Raw genomic sequence first — 21,957 nt, forward strand, 5'->3', positions numbered from 1 at the left:
AATTGTAAATCAGTCATGACTGTGGTGACCTATTTGCATTGTGTCATACATGAGTTGATAGTTTCACAATGTTATGTTGTTGGCGGGGGGTCTTCTCAGTGAATGAATCCCCCCACCCCTGCACGCTAATTCTTCTACACAGAGAACGACATTCCCCCTGAGTGTATGCAACATTCTCTCCACACCAGAATTCCAAAGAAATTCTTCTGTCATGTCATTTCACAAGGTGGACAAGCGTTATTGTCGTACGACTCCCACCCACCCGCACCCATCCATCAGGAGATGTCATTCAGGACACACACACACACTTACACGCTCACACACCAGAAACAGGAAGAATTTGCTTTTTGTTGTGCTGACTTTTATTCCCAGCACGGAGCTGGTGTGCACTTACATGAATGTGACAAATGTGGCTCCGTCACATGACTTGATCTGTGACAATGCATTCATTTATGTGAAAATTTTATGTTGACATAATTCCTAGAAATTAGCATGCATCATTAGGAGCAATTCACCTTTTATTATAATCACGTCACCGGATTTCATGTGAGTGGATGTTTGTGGAAGTGAATATCACGCAGTTATACCATCTTCTCGTTTGAAAAACAATCCTCCTCAGGAGATCACTCTTCATCCTCTTATTGAAATAATAATCCTTCAGTCCTTTTTTTAAACATTCTCAACTATGCCTGCAAATCAACACCCATTTGTGATAGACCAAATCTTGTCAATATCTTACATTTTAATCATCACTGTGGTCTGAGAGCCGCTAATGTGCCATCTGATGCGTCGCACGGAGATGTTAGCGATGAATGAAGCATTGCCAGATAACTGGGACAACTAGGCATTAACATGATAGGTGGTTCCTCTTAATTTGTGAGTACATACAGTGGTACCTTGACTTATAAGTCCATGTCATTCCCTGACCTAGCTTGGAATTCAGTTTTGTCATATATTAAATCAGTGTTCCTCATTGAAACGCCATTAATGTGGTGAAACTTCTCCATATTTGTATATATATTTGTAATAAATAAAATAGAGCCATATTGTTTAAAAACTTAAAATATAACATGGCCTAAAGAAATCATTATTTTATGAATTGTAATGACTGTAAATATTGTAGTATTTAAATGATGTCATACATACCTTTTGGTTTCATGTTTGAGTCTCCTGACCAATAAATGGTCAAACACTCCTTGCCCACAAGCGAGGGGCATCATCACAAAAAGAAAAAATGTGGCCACTCACACCCACCAAACAGTTTATTGGAAAGTGGAACAATTCAATGGCATTCCGATCTGATTCTATATGCGTCAGTGTGAGAGGATGTGCCGTAGACTAAAGGCAAAAAAGCCTGACCTCCTGAATTGAAGCACTTGTACGTCAAGGTACGACTGTACATGTGAAACAAAGAGGCAGTGACGTGAGTTACGACGGCTACAAGACCTTCCCGATCGTTTTAGTGTTGGGGGCTGAGGGGAGGGCGGATGTCCAGCGTTCTGGCCGAACTGTCCTCCCCGACCACTTCCAGACGCAGGCTGGAGGTGGTCTGCTCCTCGTGACCGTCTGACTGGACGCAGAGGCGCAGGGTGCAGCCTTTGGGCAGCAGCTCCTGCTCGTAGGCCGCTGCCAGCTGGTTCACCACACGCCGCTCCACCTAATACACGCACACACACAGACAGTGTGGGTGGTTTGGCATTGACATTTTGAGGAATCCTTGACTTGGCCATACAACTACAACTACAAGCCTTTTCAGAACATTCTGGTACTTATCAAGACATATTTATACATATCTGCGCACCTCATGCTTTATGGAGCGTGCTCCGTAATGCACGTTGTAACCGCCCGCCAGCAGGTCCAGTACGGGCCGATCCCACTGAAGTGTTATATCATGGCGCTGCTTGGCCTATGGACAAATGGAATAGAAAGGTCAGCTTGGGTGCAAACATGGAAGGAAGGCGAATACAGATACAAAAGATAAAATGTCCAGCAGCATTTCTGCCAGCTCTAATCGACACTTCCTGAATAGATTTTTATCCAATGCTAAAATATAAATCCAACTGACTGGACTTGCTGTTCGACGTACCTTCTTCGCCCAGAAGCTGAGCTCCTTGCTGACCAGCTGGAGCAGCTCGGAGTGACAGAATGGCAGGAAGTAGACAATTTCATTGATCCGACCGAGAAACTCATCTCTCCGGAAATGTGCCTAAGCAGGAACGCAAGAATTAAGTTGAAGGCTGATACCGAAGTCGCCTGTTCCGTGAAAGTGCAAAGTTACCTTGAGGATTGGTCGAATGACAGACTCCTTAAAATGTCTGGAAATTGTGATGTCATCACCTTTCTGTACCTCCTCTGAGGAAATCCACAACAGAAATACACACATTGATCAGTCACAACTGTCACGTTTCAGTTGCGACCAATTGGTGACACTGTAAGGACACAGCTGCGAAGGTTTTGTCGTTTTAATCAGTGGCCGTTAAAAGGACTCCGGCCCGACCATTCAGTGTCGGGTCATTGTTTGTTTCACTCTGTCAGGTTTGTTTAGTCTTGTCATGTATTATTCATGGTTTTATTTGCTACTTTAGACCTTTTTGTTATGATTACATTGTTGTTTTGAGATTTTGTTCCTGTTGACTTTATTTAATACAATTTATCAAATACACCCTGCACCTCCCTCATACCCGCATTTTTTGGGGTCCTCCACCACCCACAACCTTGCAAATCATGACAGCAACATTTTGACTACTGACAAAAATGAGGTGCAATGCAAAAGCTGCACCCAATGTTCGGTCTTTTCAAAGATAATATAATGGAATTCATGCACCCACTATAGCAAACCAAAATTCCAAAATTAAGACAAGTGACAGCTTGTCACTGGAAATTCCTAAAATGCGGCACTTGTTGAAGTACCAGTGGTTGGTGCAACAGTGCTTCATGCCATCTCACGTCGTGTGACAAACTCAAATGAGATAGATATTCTCACCAAGATTTTCAGCCAACTTCCTGCGGGTGACCTCTTCCGCCTCCTGGCGCAGCTGCAGTCCATGCTGGGCAATTTCATCACTCGCAACGTTGGATGTCATGATGAAGATTGCGTCTTTACACTCGATAGTCTTGCCCTTGCCGTCCGTAAGACGACCCTGGGGGTTGTCATCATAAACGGCCTTTGAAAACTCTAATAACATGATGGTGTGTGTGTGTGTGGGGGGGGGGGGGGTCTGCTTGTGCAAACCTCATCAAAGAGCTGCAGCATGATGGTGAGGACGTCAGGGTGAGCCTTATCCACTTCGTCAAAAAGGACGACGGCATTCGGACACGCCCTCAGCAGCTTAGTCAGCTGGCCTCCTTCCTCATGTCCAACGTATCCTGGTGGTGATCCAATGAATTTGGCCACCTGCGGACAGACATATGGGACAAGGACTTGCTGGCCGATGAACAGCATCCATTGATCATTTTTCTATAGGCTGTTCAGACCAGTCAAAAAAGGTTGATTTTTTTGTTTTTCCTTTAGGGGAAATTACTTGTTCCAAAATGTGACACCATGAATATGAGACAGCTCATCGGCCTCAGAGTCCAAGAAAGGGAGCCCAATATTGACATTATTGTACAAGAAAAATAAACGGCAATGCTCATACATTGCTGTTTATTTTCACACAGTAGGACAACAAAAATAAATAATTTTATTAGGGCTGACCATAACCCGAATCCCATGGTGAGAAAAAAAGCTCTCAGTTGAATTTATTTAAGGGAACCCATGCAAATCTTTGGACAAAAGCGGACATTAAAAAGAGTGTTTTGTATTTATACATTGAAGAAGATTGCAAAAGTAACGTACCTCGTGTTTTTCCTGGAATTCGGACATATCCATCCGGATGAACCCCTGTGATGATGGCACGATGGAGAAAATTTGACTTTGCACTACATACGTGTGGAATAGCCATGTTATATCTGCACCACGTAATGACCTCAAATGCAAGAGCTGTCAACAATCCTGCCTTGACATCAGACTGACAACTCAAGCAAATATTTTGATTACCTTACTGGAAGTGTGCGACTGCGTTGTGTGCGTGTGACTTCACCTTTTTCACATCTTTGTGCATGTAGCGTGCCACTTGTTTGGCTAACTCGGTCTTTCCTACAACACACATAAGAGAGAGTCCAATCCGTTAGTCACCAACTCACATCTAATAACTTTTATGGTCTTTTTTTAAGACCCCCCCCCGCCACTCCTCAAATACATTTTCCAACTGGTTTTCAGGAAACCTTCAAAAAAATCTGCCCAGGAGGGTGATCAATCTTAAGTGCTGCACTAAATATTGGTGGTAACCTCAAAGAGAAATTTCAATCATCTCAAGGAGGTCAATTTATGATTGTCTGCAAAATATTCAGCATATAAAAAATGCTCATATTAGATATTGATGCCTTGTGTTTGGTATGCAGATGCGCGCGCGTGTGCATCTTGTCGCTGTGCTGAATATTGATGTCTCTCGGTCACTGTCGCTGAAGGCAAAGGAGAATTATGAACAATCTCGGTCCTCATCTATCTCTCTGGCCTGCCATTTCGCCATCTTGAACTTTTCTGGCAATCACCCTGTTCTATAATGTTATACGCTGTCATTCTACCATTCACGCTGCAACACCCCTTCTTCCTCGATGTATTGGAATAACAACTGTAAAGCTAACAGCAGATTGACTGATTGACAAATGGTACATGCATATACATTTTCTGAACATTTCACCAGTTAGCGAAACAGGAATGTTTTGGATAGTGACAATGATATGTCAAGTTTTTTTTGGTCAGGACAGTTTGCAAGGAACACACTGGTCTACTTTATTATTGAACTTTATCTTCGGCTGATGAGTATTTTGTTCGGAGGTGTTGGGGTGTAATCAGAGAAGTGATTTACCAATTCCTGATGAGCCCAGGAAGAGAAACACAAGTGGGTGCTCTTCATCATACCAGCCATTCTCCTTCCTTCTGATGGCTGCAGGGTGAACGAGAGAGGCAGGGGTGGGGGTGTAGATAGATAGAGAGAGGGAGAAAGCAGCTATGATCAGAAAAATGAGCATGCGTTGACTTTTCTACCCATTCGACTTGAGTTGACCCAATGACGGCAGCCGGCGTCCCAGAAACTTTGACAAAGGGGTGCTCGGGTAGGGATGAGGAACGGGTCAGATGCATTTCGGTCCAAGACCAGAGCGAGACAGAAGGAAGACAAAAAAAGTGAGCAAGACGAGAGACCTCCAGAAAGCTACCCACAATGCCTCTCCTTCCCCCACATAGTCAGCGGGGCCATTAGCCAGCAGTAATTGCGTTAGCCTCCCTGGCGCGGCCATGGCAAAATCAGTTTAGCATGGATCGCAGCCTCACACACACACACGCTTGCTTAAAGGGGAGTGCCTACCCAACCCTGCCATCACCCCAGCAACCACACTCGCATGTACACAAAGGCAGGATGATGAGCTTCACAGCGGCCAAGTCAAGAGTGAATCTGCTGTGGTTTCCCACTCAAGAATGTAGGTGGTGTGCGCATGGCAGGTGTCCATAATTTGTAAAATGGCTTCAAATGACTTCTAATTTATTATTTTACGAAGATTCCACCACATGTAGCTATATTTTACGTTTTAAGACTTGCGCTGAATATTCAGGAAGTCTTGTTTTTGTGTTGGTGACGAGTCCATACGTGACGTCACAAAAGGAACGCCTCTGACCGAAAAAAAGACACATTGTAGCAGTCCTTCCATCACATCAATGTATTTTGCTGTACTTGTTTGGTCTGAAAACCTTGTGTTGCACCAAAAAGCCGCCAGAAGAGGGCGACCAAGCTCCATGGAAGGAATTTATCAGCCTGTGGAAACGGGCTGATTAATTCATCACAGGAGCTTGGACATCATTTTCTGCCTCTTTTTGGGTGATACATTTCCCACCAATGTTGCCTCAAAATGGCACAGAATAAATTCTTTAATCGCTTGCAAACATGTATGCTTTCCTCTTCAGAACTATTTGAATCATATTCATAACTGGATATGTAACAAGAAAGCATATTCTCTGAATCTGAAGCCATTGTTTTGATTCTCCAGCAATGCAAGACGTCTTGGCGTGACGTCACAACTGGGGGCGGGACTTTCTGAAAATGCCCAATTCGCAGCTCAATTTTTTGCAGATTTTGGACACTTTAAGTCATTTTTATTGGTGTTTTGCATTTGAATAAAAATATCATACTGCGTATTTTGGGTATTTTAGATGCTATAAAACGTTTTTCTGATGTCAGTTAGGAAACAAAAAAGTGATGTCAGTTGTCCTTTAAATCATTATTCTTGTGACTGTTCAGAGACTGCTGTCAGACTGCAGTGTGAAAATACTACGACCTCAAGTTAAGATGAGAACACTAACCGAGTAACTATAGATATGAATATCTTGTTTTTTTCTTATTTGGGTGCCGGTAAAGCACTGGCCATGTTTTTTTCCTTTCCACAAGGGCAGCATTTACCTTTTTTCCCTGTTAGTGCTTTGTTCCAGCGTCAGCGATTGTTAAAGCGGTATATAAACCAATATGTATGTATTGCATTGTATTCTGACTGACTCTCTTCTTTTATCAGAAAAAATGAGTTAATTATATATTTAACGAGTTAATTACATAATATATTAGACACATCTCAAGTGTTGAAAATGACATGCTCCCTTTGAAAATGCAATATTAACTCATTCACTGCCAGACATGTTCAAAAATGTGTCCACTCTAGTGCCACGGCTTTTGTCATTATCAATTGAATTCCAGGACCCACAGAATATTGAGTTTTAGGACTACATAAACATTCAGAAACCTTAGACTCTCTTCTTTCATCAGAAAGAAAAGAGTTAATTCCTAAATTATATGCGTCTGGAGTTATATGAGCTTGAAATGAGGGCAGCTGTACAAAATACAATGCAATACATACATATTGATTTATATAGCGCTTTACCAACAGCTGGAGCTGGAACAAAGCGCTAACATGGAAAAGGGAAATGCTGCCTTGTGGAAAAGAGAAAAAACATTGCCAGAGGCCAAGGCCAGCGCTTTATCAGCACCCAAGAATGAAAAAAAAATAAATAAATCCCGAACAAATTCGGTAATGGCGCATTACGTCATATTTTCAATTCCCGAATAAATTTGTGAATGGGAGTGAATGAGTTAATTCTAAACATGCACGGCAGGCTGATTGAACATGCCAAACTGTCCCTACGTGTGAGTCTGAGCACGAATGGTTGTTCGATTCTGTGTGCCTGGTGATTGGGTGCCCGAGGACAGCTGGGATAGGCTCCAGCATTCCCCGCAAACCTTGTGAGGATGAAGTGGACTATGTTGGCACTGTATGCAATTGGAATCATGACAAGTTTCAAAACCTGATTCAAAGTGGTAGCTGCTTGTAACTAGGCTAGTTGTTTCTGCCCGCGCTAGACTCACACACAAGGACTGGCTCTAACCACACCCAGTGGGCCTTTTCTTTTAAGTGCGGAGTGTACTGCGCTGTACTATTTTTACCACGCAGGGATGGAGAGGTAACTTACACATATACTTGAGTGAAATTACATGATGAAAACATTTCCTGCTCAATTACGAAGCATTTTAACTAGCTGTAGCGAAGGACCACTGGTTGTGCTTACATCCTGCATACGTATTAACGCAGCCAAGAACAAGCGCTCATTGTCAAGAAGTAATACGTGGCAGAGGTGGAAAGATGATGATGATGGAGGCAAAGATGGAGGGATGCGAGGAGGAACACAGATAATGGGTGGAAAGGGGGAGGGCACAGAGATAAAGAGGGCTGATGGGAGATAAGCAGACCAAGAACGAGGCTTAGAAACAAACGGGTGTGTCTGAGCTGGCCGCCGAGATGAAACGTGACAAGCTCCGCCTGCGTTATCAATGGCCACGCGAATGACAGCGTAACCTTCTGTGCGCGTTTTAGCTGATTGAGAGCGACTTTGACAGAAGGACGCATTGACATTTCTCAGAGGAGCCTGAAAAGAACACGGAAAGAAAGGAGGCACACAACAAATGAGTACTCTCCCGCTCGCAGGCGGGAGCGCGTGTCTATCGGGCAGGTCTGGTCGTCACTAACACGATTACAGTGGGATGATTCTCTTCAATAACTCTTAGCCCTGAGAGCTAAACCTGGATCGATTTAACCTGCTTCCCGTGTGTTTGTGTATTCGCACTTGGTGCTGCTGCAGGCCTGCTGTGTGATCAAAAGTTTTCCTTTGTCAGACATAAAACGATCGGCGATGCATCTAACTTTATATATCGAGTAAATCTTTCAGTTATTGCTACACCGGCACGTCATGTGAAATGTGGCGGTTGTTTATTAACTCTGCATTGACAGCATTTTAGTGGACATGCGTGATCCAATTGGCTCAACTTTATTTTTGTATTGATTTTTATATCTTAACTCATTCACTGCCAGATGAAAAATGTGTCCACTCCAGTGCGAGGGGTTTTGTTATTTTCACTCCAATTGCAGCACCTACAAAATACAGTAAAGTCTCGTTATATCGATATCGGATATATCGACAGTCCCGGTTATATCGATACTATTTCTATGCACGCACGGAGAAAATTACATGCAAACAGGGTCAGATATATCGATAGTCCCGGTTATATCGATATTTTTTCGGACTCCCTTGAATATCGATATAACGATACTTTACTGTATTCAGTTTTAACACCACATAGTAATTCAATGCAGCATAAAAAAACCTTACTCTCTTCTTTCCTCAGAAAAAAAATATGTCAAGGTTATTTGGATATTCGAGAGTTATCTGCAGGGTAAGTGGGGGCGGCTGTACACAAGGCAAATGCTGCCCCCTCGCAGGAGGGAAAAACATTGCCAGAGGTCTGACCAAAGCTTAAAACGCACATCCCTGCAAGAAAAAAAAAACCCGAACAAATGTGGGAATGGCGCTTCACATCACGCTTTTCAACTCCCACATAAATTCGGGAATGGGAATGAGTTAAAAATTAACTCATTCACAAATGTATTCGGGACGTGAAAATATGACTTAAAGCGCCATTCCCAAATTTGTTCCGGTTTTGTTTTTTCTTGTTTGGTGCCGATAAAGCGCTGCTCATGTTTTTTCCTTTCCACAAGGGGCAGCATTTCCATTTTTTCCCTGTTAGTGCTTTGGTCCAGCTTCAGCTGTTGTTAAAGCGCTATATAAACCAATATTGCATTGTATTCTGGACAGCCGCCCCCATTTCAAGCTTATATAACTCCAGACCCATATCATTTAGCAATTAACTCATATTTTTCTGATGAAACAAGAGAGTCTAAAGTTTCTTACGCAGCATTGAATGTTTATGTAGTCCTAAAACTCAATATTCTGTGGGTCCTGGAATTCGAGTGACAATGACAAAAACCCTGGCACTGGAGTGGACACATTTTTTTTGCACATGCCTGGCAGTGAATGAGTTAATATTGCATTTTCAAAGAGAGAGTCATTTTCAACACTTGAGATTTGTCAATATTTTGTCAAAATAGCGCACATGGAAATACCAAGACAGCATATATGTGAAAAAATGCTTCTGCGTGTGTGTGTGTGTGTGCGTGCGTGTGTGTGCGCGCGTCTCTGTGTGTAGTGACTTTAAAACATCTCTGGGATCAATAAACTGTTCCCTTATCAATATGGCCACGTCTTGTATGGCTTTCAGGACAATTTGCCAGGGTAACGGTGACCATTTATCACCTTCCCAAACAGCCATGACTCACTCTCGCTATAGAAAAGAAAAACTGACTAGTTGTGACATGGTGTGTGATTTTTAATGTATTTTATTTGATTTATTTTTCAACACACTTGAGGTCCTGCATTAATATTTCCCTCACCATGTGACACAAGTGACCAGACCAATTTTGGTGCCCGGTTAATTAAACAGCTACAATTCGGAAGCTTCTGGTCCTACAAAAGATATTAAACTTTAGCGTTTTCAGTTCCACCTTTGGGAGATAAGTTGATTAGCTTGCAAAACCTAAACTGAAACGGTTGCAGCATCATAAAAATAACACATAGCCTTACTTGCGCGCGCGCGGTTAGACGCACACGGATCAATACAAGGCCTCTCTGGATGCCTGGTGTAATATCAGCTCTTTACTGTCTGCTGTGTTATTGTGCTCTAACTCATCCTCCCTTCCTCTTTGCACTAATCACCGCCTCCGCTGTCAATGTTCCCATTGTCCATAAAAGCGGACCAGAATGGTGTGGAAAAACGGCACTGGAAACCAGAGCTCAAATCAAGCTTCAAACACTTTTGTAATGATCTGGAAGAGATTGGCACCTTGGCCCTCACCTTTAACATCAACTCCCACGATTCCAAAATGTTCTTGCACAAATTTCCCCAAAATTAATCAAAGAGCACTGACATCGACGACATACTTTTGTCTATCGAGCGTACTTTGCTTCGGCTCACTCCCTATCATTTATCCACGCGGGAGAACAATGATGCAAAGATTCAATAGGTAGCACGGAGGCAATGAAGCAAATGTATAAGAAAGGGAGAATGGGGATGGAGAAGGAGTGGGTGTGATGGAGATGGAAGATTGAGGAGAGAAAGCCAAATGGGAGAGGATGGGGGAGTCTGTAGTTTGTCTCCTCTCTCGGTAATCGTGTTAACTGGCGGCTCCGAGCCTGGCCTCCTTCAGCTGTCTCACACACGCATACACACACACGCGCACACGTAAACACACACACACACACACACACACACACACACACACACACACACACACACACACACACACACACACACACACACACACACACACACACACACACACACACACACACACACACACACACACACACACAGCACCTGTGTACTGCATCTGACAGACAGCACATTCATCACAATTAACCAATTACAGCATCCACCGGTCTGTCTGAACCCGCCTCTTACTTGAAGGCCGCGAGGCAGGGGAGGAAAGAGAAAAGGAAACAAAACAAAGAAAACAAATAGCGCCTAAGAGCAAGAAGCATTGAGCTACACGTAATGCTCTCGAACAATAACTGGCTATGAGTGACTTTTTGCACACACACAACACACGCACGCACGCACGCACGCACACACACACACACACACACACACACACACACACACACACACACACACACACACACACACACACACACACACACACACACACACACACACACACACACACACACACACACACACACACACACACATCTAGTCACCTGAAGCCACAGTATTGATGGCCCCTTCCTGTCCGATGATGTGCTCCTTCAGCCTCCTCTCCAGGGGGAACCTCCTTCTCTCCTCCGCCTCCCGCCGAGCCTGCGCCTCCTGAAACTAGATGGAAAAACGGACGCATTCCCGTGTTCATTGTCATGAATGTGTGTGTGGCATTCCAAGACGTAGTTATGATTCATCTTCCATATTTTAGTGTGATTTTAAGGCCTTTTCTGCGCTCCGTTATTCGTGCAGAACATATATTGGGTATTGGCAACTATGGACTATCAGGCTCTAAATGCAGTGTTGGTGTGTTGTTGGTGTGCGTCCACCACAGATGTCGACAATGACGAGCCCAATTGTAGCCATGGTGGAGTTGGTGTGGTGAAAATAACGGCAAAATAGAAATGGTCATGTTTGTCGCTTGACAAAATGGACCAAATTGAGATGTATTGGTACAGTTATGGAGATGAATCTCGATATAACGCAAGTTTATAATCAGCCGGCTAACTTGACTGCATGTTATGGTTGAGGTTCAAACACCTAATTATGAAGGTCACACCAAGGTTGTACCAAAACTCTTGCTTTCACCTCCACTTCCCTGTATGAAATACCTACATTGCACTACCTCCATTCCTATAGTGGCAATGTGACCTGAATTTGTGCGTAAATCTGCCATTAATCTACCCTTAGGAAATGTTTAAAAATAACTTTCTTGGTCATGAATAGAAAATAAAACATTAACTCATTCACTGCCGGGCAATGTGACAGAATGTGTCCACTACAGTGCCAGGGTATTTAGCATTTTTACTCAAATTGCAGGACCCACAGAACACTGACTTTTAGGTCTACATAAACATTCAATACAGCATACTGTAAGAAAACTTAGGCTCTCTTCTTTCATCAGAACAAAGACTTAATTCCCAAGTTACATGGGTCTGGATTTATCTGAGCTTGAAATGGGGGCGGCTGTAAAAAAAGCAAATGCTGCCCCTTTGTGGGAGGTAAAAACAACAGTGCTTTATCGGCAATTCGGGAATGCCATTGAATGTGTGAAGTGTATATGAGTTTGCCTTGTGCGATGTGAGAGCAGATTTTTACGCAATAGCGAAAATTGTACTTCACACATTTAAACTCTTGGAAGGGGTTCTAACCCCAGTTAACCACGACTAGCTCTCACATCTCTGGTTCTCCATAGCAGCTGCCACTCATGCAAGGGCCACCTGATGAGTGTGTATGTGTGTGTCCGTGTAATGCATGTCAATAAATCAGATTAACTGAGCAGGAAACAGACTTTGTACATATTCAAAGCATCGTTGTTCTAATGGCCTGCACATTCTGACCAGCTGCACCAAATAGTGTGTGTGTATGTATACCTTGCCCTCCCACTCCTCCAGAAGTGTGCTGACTTCGCCTTCTTTGGCATAGGATCGTGCTGTGTGTCCCAAACCATTGGTCTGAAGAGGGTTTGCACCTGCATTGTAAGGAAACACGGAATGCAGGTTGTCAATTGAAATAAAACCATCCGCTTTCAGCTACCACCTCAGCAGAAGGTTCAGAATGTCGATGGAAAAAGTCAGCAAAGGGGTCACACGGGCTCAGGGGTCAAAGAGGCTAACTGACGTGAAGCAGGCAGACCCTGCAAATTTTCAATATACTTTTAAAAACCTTATGTTGTCATTTTGGAGTGCGGAACAAGTTAACGCGTTCACTGCCAAACGTGCAAAAATGTGTCCACTCCATTGCCAGGGTTTTTGTCATTGTCACAACAATTCCAGGACCCACAGAATATTGACTTTTAGGACTACATAAAGATTCAATGAGGTGTAAGAAAGCTTAGACTCTCTTCTTTCATCAGAAAAAGAGTTATTTCCTAAATTATATGGGTCTGGAGTGAATGAGGGCGGCTGTCCAAAATACATACATATTGGTTTATATAGCACATTGTTCCAGCAAATGAAAATGCTGCCCCCTTGTGGAAGGGAAAACATTGCTAGATGTCTGGCCAGCGCTTTATCGGCACAGAAGCAAGAAAAAACAAAACCCAAATAATTGGCGCTCGACGTCATAGTTTCAATTCCCGCATAAATTTGTGAATGGCAGTGAATGAGTTAAGAAATGTGAATACTTTCTAGATGTATGTAAGTGAAAAACATTTTAATTGTATGATCACGTAAAGCAATTACAAAAAAGTTCGGTTTGCGTTCAAGTTTCTTTACCACAATGTTGTTACCGTAAGTTGATTTAAGAAAGTTGGATAATTGTGCAACTTTAAAGGCTTTGTGTGAACATAATTAGAGAAGGGGGAAATACTTTCATATCAAAAAGTAACTTTATATACCGACAAATGGACACAGGACATCAGTAGGAATAAAATGAGTAAGCAACACTCAAGCATTTTCAGTGTGTGCGATCAATACAGAAGGAGCGTGTTCCTGATTTGTCCGAGTAGCCACCACAGAGACTAATAATGACATCGATAAACCCCTAAAAATTGTGACCTGCTCATGAGGATATTGATTCTAACAATAATATACCGGCACGCCCCACAAAAAACATGAGGGAGGAAAGCAATAAGGCACCAAAAGGCACACGTGCGTGCGAACGTGCACACAACATAATAAATAGCATCATTTAGGGCTTTAATATCAGGCCAACCCTCTGGGCCAGAGCACTTTATAACTGGATCAACACTAACGACACCCACACGCAACTACAACACAGCTGAACACACACACACACACACACACACAACACACACACACACACACACACACACACAAACACACACGATCCCTTCATTAGGAGTGCTTTAGTTATGCCTATTAGGGGTCCCCTCCCATCTCCTATTTCCTCCGCCTTCTCTTTCACAGCAGCTGGCCATAGAGAGCTCCTGGTGATCTTTGTGTGTGGATGTGTGTGTCCGTCCTTGTTTCTGCATTGTGTTCGCCTCTGAGCATGTGTGCCCGTTCTGGCCTACCATCACATACAGAGAAGTCCATAACGGAGTGCCCTCTGGCTGAAGGCCTGATGTGGGGCCTTGGGGGGTGGACTCGGCAGGTAGCGAGATGGACTTGTGGTGTGGCGGAGGGACTCGAGGGTGAGGGCAGGAGACTGTGATGGATGGAGATGTGAGTGCAGGGCTAACTAAGGGCAAAAGAGCAAACCCAAGGCAACGACGGTAGGATGGACTCACATTAACACAGGGGAAATAACAATGTATGGGACAACATGTCCATACATGGCACACACATCAATATGTCCTCAAGGTGTGGCTTCATAATTTTTTGTTTGTTTGTGGGAGAGAAATTGTGTGATATACTGTAAAAAAGAAAATTATAAAAGTAAAAGAGTGAAACTCACTTTAATCCCTTCACCAACAATTTTTGGGGTGAAAAATGTTCCCTTTTCAGACTATTTATTTATTTATGTTCTACATGGTATTATTGATGCTGGCTAGGAAAACAGTTTGTAAATCCTGCCCCGTTTGTTCAGCAAAAAAAATTAGTCTCTACCAGTACAGAGTCCATAATGCTTTTATCAATAAAAAAGCCTGAAGAATTCAAATGGACACAGTTCGGCTAGGTTTTCATCAATCGTTATTCCACGATTTCCTCTGACAACTCGAGGCTTCTCCAAGCTCTCTTCTCACCCACCTTCTCCTCCTCCTCCTCACTTGTCAAGAAATAGTCATTGTCCGATGAACTAGCAGAGTTATCAGAAGTATTTACGCTTCTGAGGGAATGTTCATATTCACTGTACCTGACGTCAGTATAATCATTGGTTGCCATGACAACACAAATCATCATTTATCTGGGCTTGTTTTGTAAATATGTTTAATATTTCTATGTGAACCTTCATATTTATGTTTTTCTTAAAATCCCATTCAATACTTTATTTGGAATAATTTGTCATAATCACTTCTGGTAAGTGTTACGTGTTCAAATGTGCGAGAGAAATCGCAAAAGAGACAAAACGACATTGGCGGGGAAGGCATAGCGTGAGGCATAGCACTATTACAAGCGTGCAGGAAATCACTGAATTCTCTTAGTTTGTGTCTCTCTGTGTCTACTTTGTTCACACATTGGAAACGTGACACGGAACTGGAAGTGATCCATGACAAAACATTCTAAAAGCATTATTGGGGAGGATTTTAAGAAAAACATAAATATTAAGGTTCTTATAGAAACGTTAAACACAAAACAATACCAAATAAATTGTAATTTTTGTTGGCAATCAATGACTCAATATTACCGCCGGTTACATTCACTATCATCCGTTTAATTAGACATTTGGGGTATAACATTTGAAAATGCTACAAAAAAAAATGAAGGCGCGAACAACACCGTTATGACGACAACGGCTGTCGGAGCAAATCTCGTAACAATGTCCTTTCCTACAGCTCTACCCTATCGCCAGAATACTCGCTTTACACGTAGAATGGATCACATAGCCTTAAGTCATTCTCTGCCATTCACGAATTTACTCAGGAATTGAAAATATGACAGAGCGCCATTCCCAAATTAGTTCTGGTTTTGTTTTTTCTTGCTTGGGTGCTGATAAAGCGCTGGCCAGACATCTGCAATGTTTTTCCCTTCCACGAGGGGACAGAATTACCCTTCTTTTCCATGTTAGCGCTTTGTTCCAGCTTGAGCTGTTGTTAAAGCTCTATATAAACCAATATGAATGTATTGCATTGTATTTTGGACAGCCACCCTCATTTCAAGATCATATAACTCCAGACGCATATGATTTAGAAATTAACTCTTTTTTTTCCTGATGAAAGAATAGAGTCTAAGGTTTCTGACGCTGCATTGAATGTTCATCTCGTCCTAAAACTCAATATTCTGTGGGTCCTGGAATTCGAGTGACAATGACAAAAACCCTGGCACTGGAGTGGACACATTTTTGCACGTCTGGCAGTGAATGAGTTAAAATAGAGGAGTGTATACTAATCCACGACTGAAAAAATATTTTTGTTTTAAACATGTATACTCGTTTCTGCCATATCGGATCAAATATCAGATCAAATATGTCTATGTCTTGCATTTTTCTTATATCCAGTTGTCTCTGCTTTTAACCTGCGAAAATATATCCATGAAAAACATACACTGTCTGGAATTAACAGTTTATAAAAAATGCCAATGAACCCCCATCACCCCCATAAAGTCTTCTATAAACTCAAAATGGAAATGTGGCGTTTGTGACCACAACAATGTCCAGATTGTTATTGGGCATGATAGTGGCGCCAAACAAAGCAACAATGGGCCCAAACAGGAAACAGTCATCCTCAGCCATAATCCAATTGTGGTCCAAAACAAATGTCTCTTAAATGAAGTTCTTACCTTTTTTTAATTCAAAAATGCATCCGTGGGTATTCATCTGATTGAGTTACACTGGGTGATTTGTTTAAGTGTGCTCACCGGAGCAAGGGGTGAGATGGGACAGGCGGCTTTGAACGCACCATCCATCATGAATATAAACAAGACATTAATATTTGTTGTATGGTGCACGGATTGTGTCATTTGACAAAAAAGTGCGAAAGTCAGTCAAGGGTAAATGATGTAAATAACAAATGTCAAATGTCAAATGCTCATGAATACACACACGTTTAAATCAATGAAAAAGCAGGTTGGATGCACAAAGACATTTCACTCCTACACACAAAAAAAAGACTTCCTGTGAGTGTGATGTTACCCCAAGGGCATGTTCTGCGTAGAGGTCACAGTTCAACTAGGCCTGGCTTGTTTAAGAGCTGCTCGCCTGGAAACTGAGGGGGGAAATTCTGCCTGAGGGGTCTACGAATGTACGTGTGTGTGTGTCGATGACAGGTGTGAGTGTAGTGGGGGTGAGAAAAGACACAGTATGAGCAAGTGATCAATTTCAAATGCGCTTTGTAATACTCTGGAATTACTCAGGGACACTTCAAATGATACACACACGCACACACCACTATTGTGCATAACAAATGAACAATATGAATATGAATTAAATTGAAAGGTCAGTAAGCTTCACAATGAGCAGTTGTGCCCATTTTCAGTTACTTCCACAACTTTGTTGTTGACATACCGAATTCAAGCAGCAGGCGAACACTGCACAGGTCATCAGCCAGTGTGGCGTAGTGCAGTGCTGAACAGCCACGGAAACCGGCCCGGCTGCTGAGTCTGGTGCTGAATTCATCCTCTCTTGACACGAGTACTACAAGAATCGGATGAGAGTTGAATATTACCAATTTTTTTTGAAGTCTTGAATATATGTGATTCTATTGAGTTAATAGTACACAAAAACAACTAGATTTTGCTGAATAGATTAGTTGAAAAAATGATTTAGATCCAAATCCACTGAGAGAAGAATAAAGGTACATCCAATCAAATCCACATGATTTTATTGAATGCAAGCATAAAGGAAGACTATAGCAGACTTGGACAACTGGAGCCTTTCAAATTAAACTCCCTCCAATTTGAAAAGTCTTCTAGTCGTGCACACAGAAATTTTTAAGATTAAAGATTGTGCTTTTTTTGTGCCTGTAATGGGCAGCATTTTCACAGCCCCGCTTTGTTCAGCGGAAAGGTGCTGTTGGACAGTCTGCGGCTGGATGGATGCATGGCTTGAGGAGCACACGATGAGAAGAAAGGAGCGTCAGCGCAGAGCGCCTATCCTTATGTGGAACAGTCGCGGCTTGGAATTGAAGCAGATTTACATGGGACAGGAGATGTGAGACAATCTCTTTTCATCTATGGATGCTACAGCTTTGTGTTTACTTTCAACATTTAGCTTGTAGCAGACGTGCACATTCAACCATGATATCCCTGATCCACTGGTGGAGAGGACACTTTTATCTTCTCCTCTTTCATCGAGAACTTCTTCATACAACAAAGAGGGTGCTGAAAGTGCTGAAGATTGAATGACTGTGTTCTTATTGTTTTTTTTTGTGCTGTTTATGACTTAAAGATGGCGCCGCGAGAGTGGCTGTCTCTACAGCATGTCTTGTATTTTGTTTTTCTACTTCTTCCTTTCCTTTCCTCTTACTTTCATCACTTTGCTGCTGTGAAATGTAATTTTCTCCATTGTGAAATGTACATTTCTCCACTGTGAGACTAAAAAAGGCTAATCCAAAATTCCACAGGGTGTGGTATCGACACCAGCATTTGTAACGACAAAAGTGACTTTCCCGTTTCTTGCTTTAGAACAGGTGTTCATTTCCACATGCAGTATTTAGGCGCACTTGTCCAAAAGGACCCTGAAGACGAGAGGTGTGCTTTGCCATGCTCCTCTCCACCAACAGATAAATATTATTTTCTCCTTACTTCTATTTTCCATAAGAGCACTTATCTTTGCCACTCTATCATCCTGCTTTATTTTTTTCCACCTCATTCCTCCCCTCCCTGGCATCCATCAATTCCTTTCATCACTTGCACCCCCACGCCTCCATCCCAATAACTTTGTCTCATCCATTTCCCGGCATCCTCGCCCTCAACATTTCACCCAACTCCCATATCCCTCCCTCTATCACTGCATCTTCTCCTCCGTCTTTAACTTTGCTCCCCACTGTCTTCCTTTCCTCCTCTCATCCTTCATTAGTCTTCCACTTCCTGCATCCCTCTCAACAACAGTTCCTCTCTGCAGTGTCAGTGTGTGTGTCTAACAGTAAGAAAGGGAGATGAAAAGAGAGAGAGAGAGAGAGAGAGAGAGATACAGAGAGAGAGAGAAAGAGAGAGAGGCAGGGCAGGATAATCATAGCTAACCCAATAAAGCGTCGCAAAGGCCCCCGTAGCCCATCCATCAGCGTGCATCTGGGAAACGCTTCCCCACGCTGTGCCGGCCCCACATGGACTCAAACCTGACAGCCATATAAATGTCTGCAATATACATATCCCATATAAATATGTCTGCAGAAAGCCAACACAGGTTGGGGGTGGGGGGACTAAGCGCCCGTCAGTGCCACCCTGCTTGTGTATGTGTGACTGTACGGAAAACAAATAACATGTGCACGACTTACTGGAGAGCTTTTACAATGAATATGACGCTGGAAATAAAATGTGCTTGTATGCTAATCTTTATGCAAACCCTAATGTTGCATACTTATTATTTATACACCAGCGAGTCATATATATGTAATATCACAGCCACAGAAAACAAATCCACACTTTTGTTTTTTTTTTACCTTCCAGAGAGTGGATGCCTCTCTCCCTTGAGGTGTCATAAACATTGTTGAAGTGATCTCCAGCATTTGGGTCAGCACCAGCCTCAAGCAGAGCCTTCACAACCCTGGGAAACAGCAAAAAGTAAGAAATGAAAGCCACCGCTAACAAATTATTATGTTTAGTAACAAATTCACTGCCCTCCCCGAATTTATTCGTGAATTGAAAATATGACGTGGAGCGCCATTCCCGAATTTTGTTTTTTCTTGTGTGGTGTGCCGATAAAGCGCTGGTTAGACCTCTGGCCATGTTTTTTTCCCTTCCACGAGGGGGCAGCATTTGCCTTTTGTACAGCTGCCCCAATTTCAAGCTCAGATAACTCCAGACCCATGTAATTTAGGAATTAACTCTTTTTTTGGGGATGAAAGAAGAGAGTCTGCATTGAATGTTTATGCAGTCCTAAAATTTAATATTCTATGGGTCCTGGAATTTTAAAAAAATGACAAAAAACCTGGCACTCGAGTGGACACTTTTTTGCACAGTGAATAAGTTAAAAGACTTCAATTGAAATTTGTGAAAGAGCCATGTCTATGCATTTAATCGAGTTTGAGAGAGAGAGACTTTGGGCCAAATGTGGCGGGATTTTGAGATAATCCGTGGACCTCCAGCCCCAAAGTGGAAGTCATGACAGGAGAGCTACTTGAGCCCAGTGTGTGTTAGACTTGATTGGATTGACTCAAAATCCACATTTATGTTGAAGATTTGTTCTTATAGTACATTTGCTCTTATAGTATATCGCAATACAATGAATGATTTTATTCTTTCAATTTCACTACAATTGTGCTCAAAGGAGATCACATTTGGCAGGCACTGATGTAAAAAAAAAACAAACAAACAGTGTTTTAAATTACAGCCAATGACATTGACTTTACCACGATAGGGAGAGCAAGTATTGAATATGCTGCTGATTTTGGAAGTTTTATCTCTACATGCTTTGTAAGTGGGAAAACTTTCAAAATCAGCAGCATATCCAATACTTGTTCTCCCCACTGTATTTTCATCATTTCAGTCATGCTTATTTCTTTTATCAATGTCATTTTAAAGAGCGCTTGCCAAATATTCAGGTGTAAATTGTCCAACAGCATGCAGTGAAACAATCAAAAACGTACTGCATATGAACCACAAAACGCAGACACAATCGCTGAGATTTGAGATGCTGTGATGTTTTTTTTAAGTGCATGAAAGAAATCTCTTTTGTATGTGGTCTGATGGGTTTTCATAATCCCACCCATGCTGTGCTAATGATGCGGATCGAGTGAGTGGACCACGCATATGGAAAAAGGCCTGCAACACTCATTCAAGGCAGACATAAAGACAAGAACGTTGGCCTTGACTCTTTGCTTGGTTTGCCTCTTGTCTGTCTCGTTATGGTGGATACAGCCCAGTGACCACTAGACACTAGTCTGCCTCGTCATATGTACATAGGAGTATGTAGTAGGGGGCAAAAGGTCATCCCAGTTTCCGGCCACATATAGGGTGCGGATGTGTTATTCTTCATTGGTGCGTACCGGGTTTTAGGTCAAACACACACTACCGTGGCAACAGCATTCACTGTGACATAACGAACATTGCAGGTACGGCCGTTCTGTCTCCACTCGGACATGGTGGTGGCTTTGACTTTGAGACACAACCATGACTATCCACAAATACAACCCACAAATATATACAAATTGTCCAATCGAAAGAAAAAGGAGGCGAACAACCATGCCAGAACGCTACTGACCAGTATTAAACCTCCAAGTTTGTAATGTAGCCTGAGAGGCCTTAATGGATCGTTTTCAGCTAAATGGTTACAGCGAGAGGCCAGAAACGGCTTAAATCGAGTAAAGTGATCATTCACTGAAAAGGCAAGGTCCACCGCAATGTAATGACCTGACAGTTATGCTACAGAAGAGGACCAGAACGATGATTCTTGCCACTCACGATTTGAAGATGTGAGCTGCAACAATTGATTCACCTGTCAGGGGATACTTCCATATCCAAAGCATAGATATTCACTTAAGCAATAAAAAGTACAATTGGGAAGCAATTTAGGAGAACCTAGGAAACATTCTAAGCACAATCGTGCCTTGACATAAACTTCATTCATTCCGTGATTCAAGTTCATAGCGCATTTTTCTATCAATGTCCCAAATTGAAATCACTTGTGTGTCTGTGTGTTTCAGTTTCTGGGTACTCTCACATTCCAAAAACCCACACGACAGGTCGATTGAACACTCTCCTGTGGTTCTAGTGTGAGTGTTGATAGTTGTTTATCTCTGAGTGCCCTGAGATTGGCTGGCAACCGGTTCAGGGTCTTCCTGCTTATTGCCCAAAGTCAGCTGGGATAAGGTCCAGCACCCCCTGCGGTTTGGATAATGGTTCGATAATCTAAGCCAAAAAGATAAAGCTGTTGACTTCTTAACTTAAACGTTACTTGCTGGCAAATATAATAATTATTATTATTATCATCACAAGTATTATTTTATTTACCGTATTTTCCGGTGTATGAGGCGCACCGGAGTATAAGGCACACCCCAATGAAGGGTGATTTT

General features: G+C 42.4%; 1 protein-coding gene across 1 annotated transcript in view; it reads right to left on the reverse strand.

Annotated features, from left to right (window-relative positions):
* Positions 1-1,130: 1,130 nt before the first annotated feature.
* The window catches only part of clpb (ClpB family mitochondrial disaggregase), a 31,781-nt gene continuing 10,954 nt past the window's right edge, over positions 1,131-21,957 (reverse strand). Inside the window, exons 4-16 of the mRNA XM_089014418.1 lie at positions 19,387-19,490; positions 17,292-17,420; positions 12,599-12,696; positions 11,228-11,342; positions 4,908-4,985; positions 4,080-4,135; positions 3,836-3,880; positions 3,233-3,394; positions 2,984-3,140; positions 2,279-2,352; positions 2,087-2,206; positions 1,802-1,906; positions 1,131-1,657 (exon numbers count right to left, since the gene is read on the reverse strand). Coding sequence (XP_088870544.1) covers positions 1,460-1,657; positions 1,802-1,906; positions 2,087-2,206; positions 2,279-2,352; positions 2,984-3,140; positions 3,233-3,394; positions 3,836-3,880; positions 4,080-4,135; positions 4,908-4,985; positions 11,228-11,342; positions 12,599-12,696; positions 17,292-17,420; positions 19,387-19,490 — 1,441 coding nt within the window. The 3' untranslated portion in view covers positions 1,131-1,459. The remainder of the gene's footprint in view (positions 1,658-1,801; positions 1,907-2,086; positions 2,207-2,278; positions 2,353-2,983; positions 3,141-3,232; positions 3,395-3,835; positions 3,881-4,079; positions 4,136-4,907; positions 4,986-11,227; positions 11,343-12,598; positions 12,697-17,291; positions 17,421-19,386; positions 19,491-21,957) is intronic.

The sequence above is a fragment of the Hippocampus bargibanti genome, linkage group LG14 (genome assembly GCF_051943395.1).
Source record: "Hippocampus bargibanti isolate YZ-2025 linkage group LG14, ASM5194339v1, whole genome shotgun sequence".
NCBI lineage: Eukaryota > Metazoa > Chordata > Actinopteri > Syngnathiformes > Syngnathidae > Hippocampus > Hippocampus bargibanti.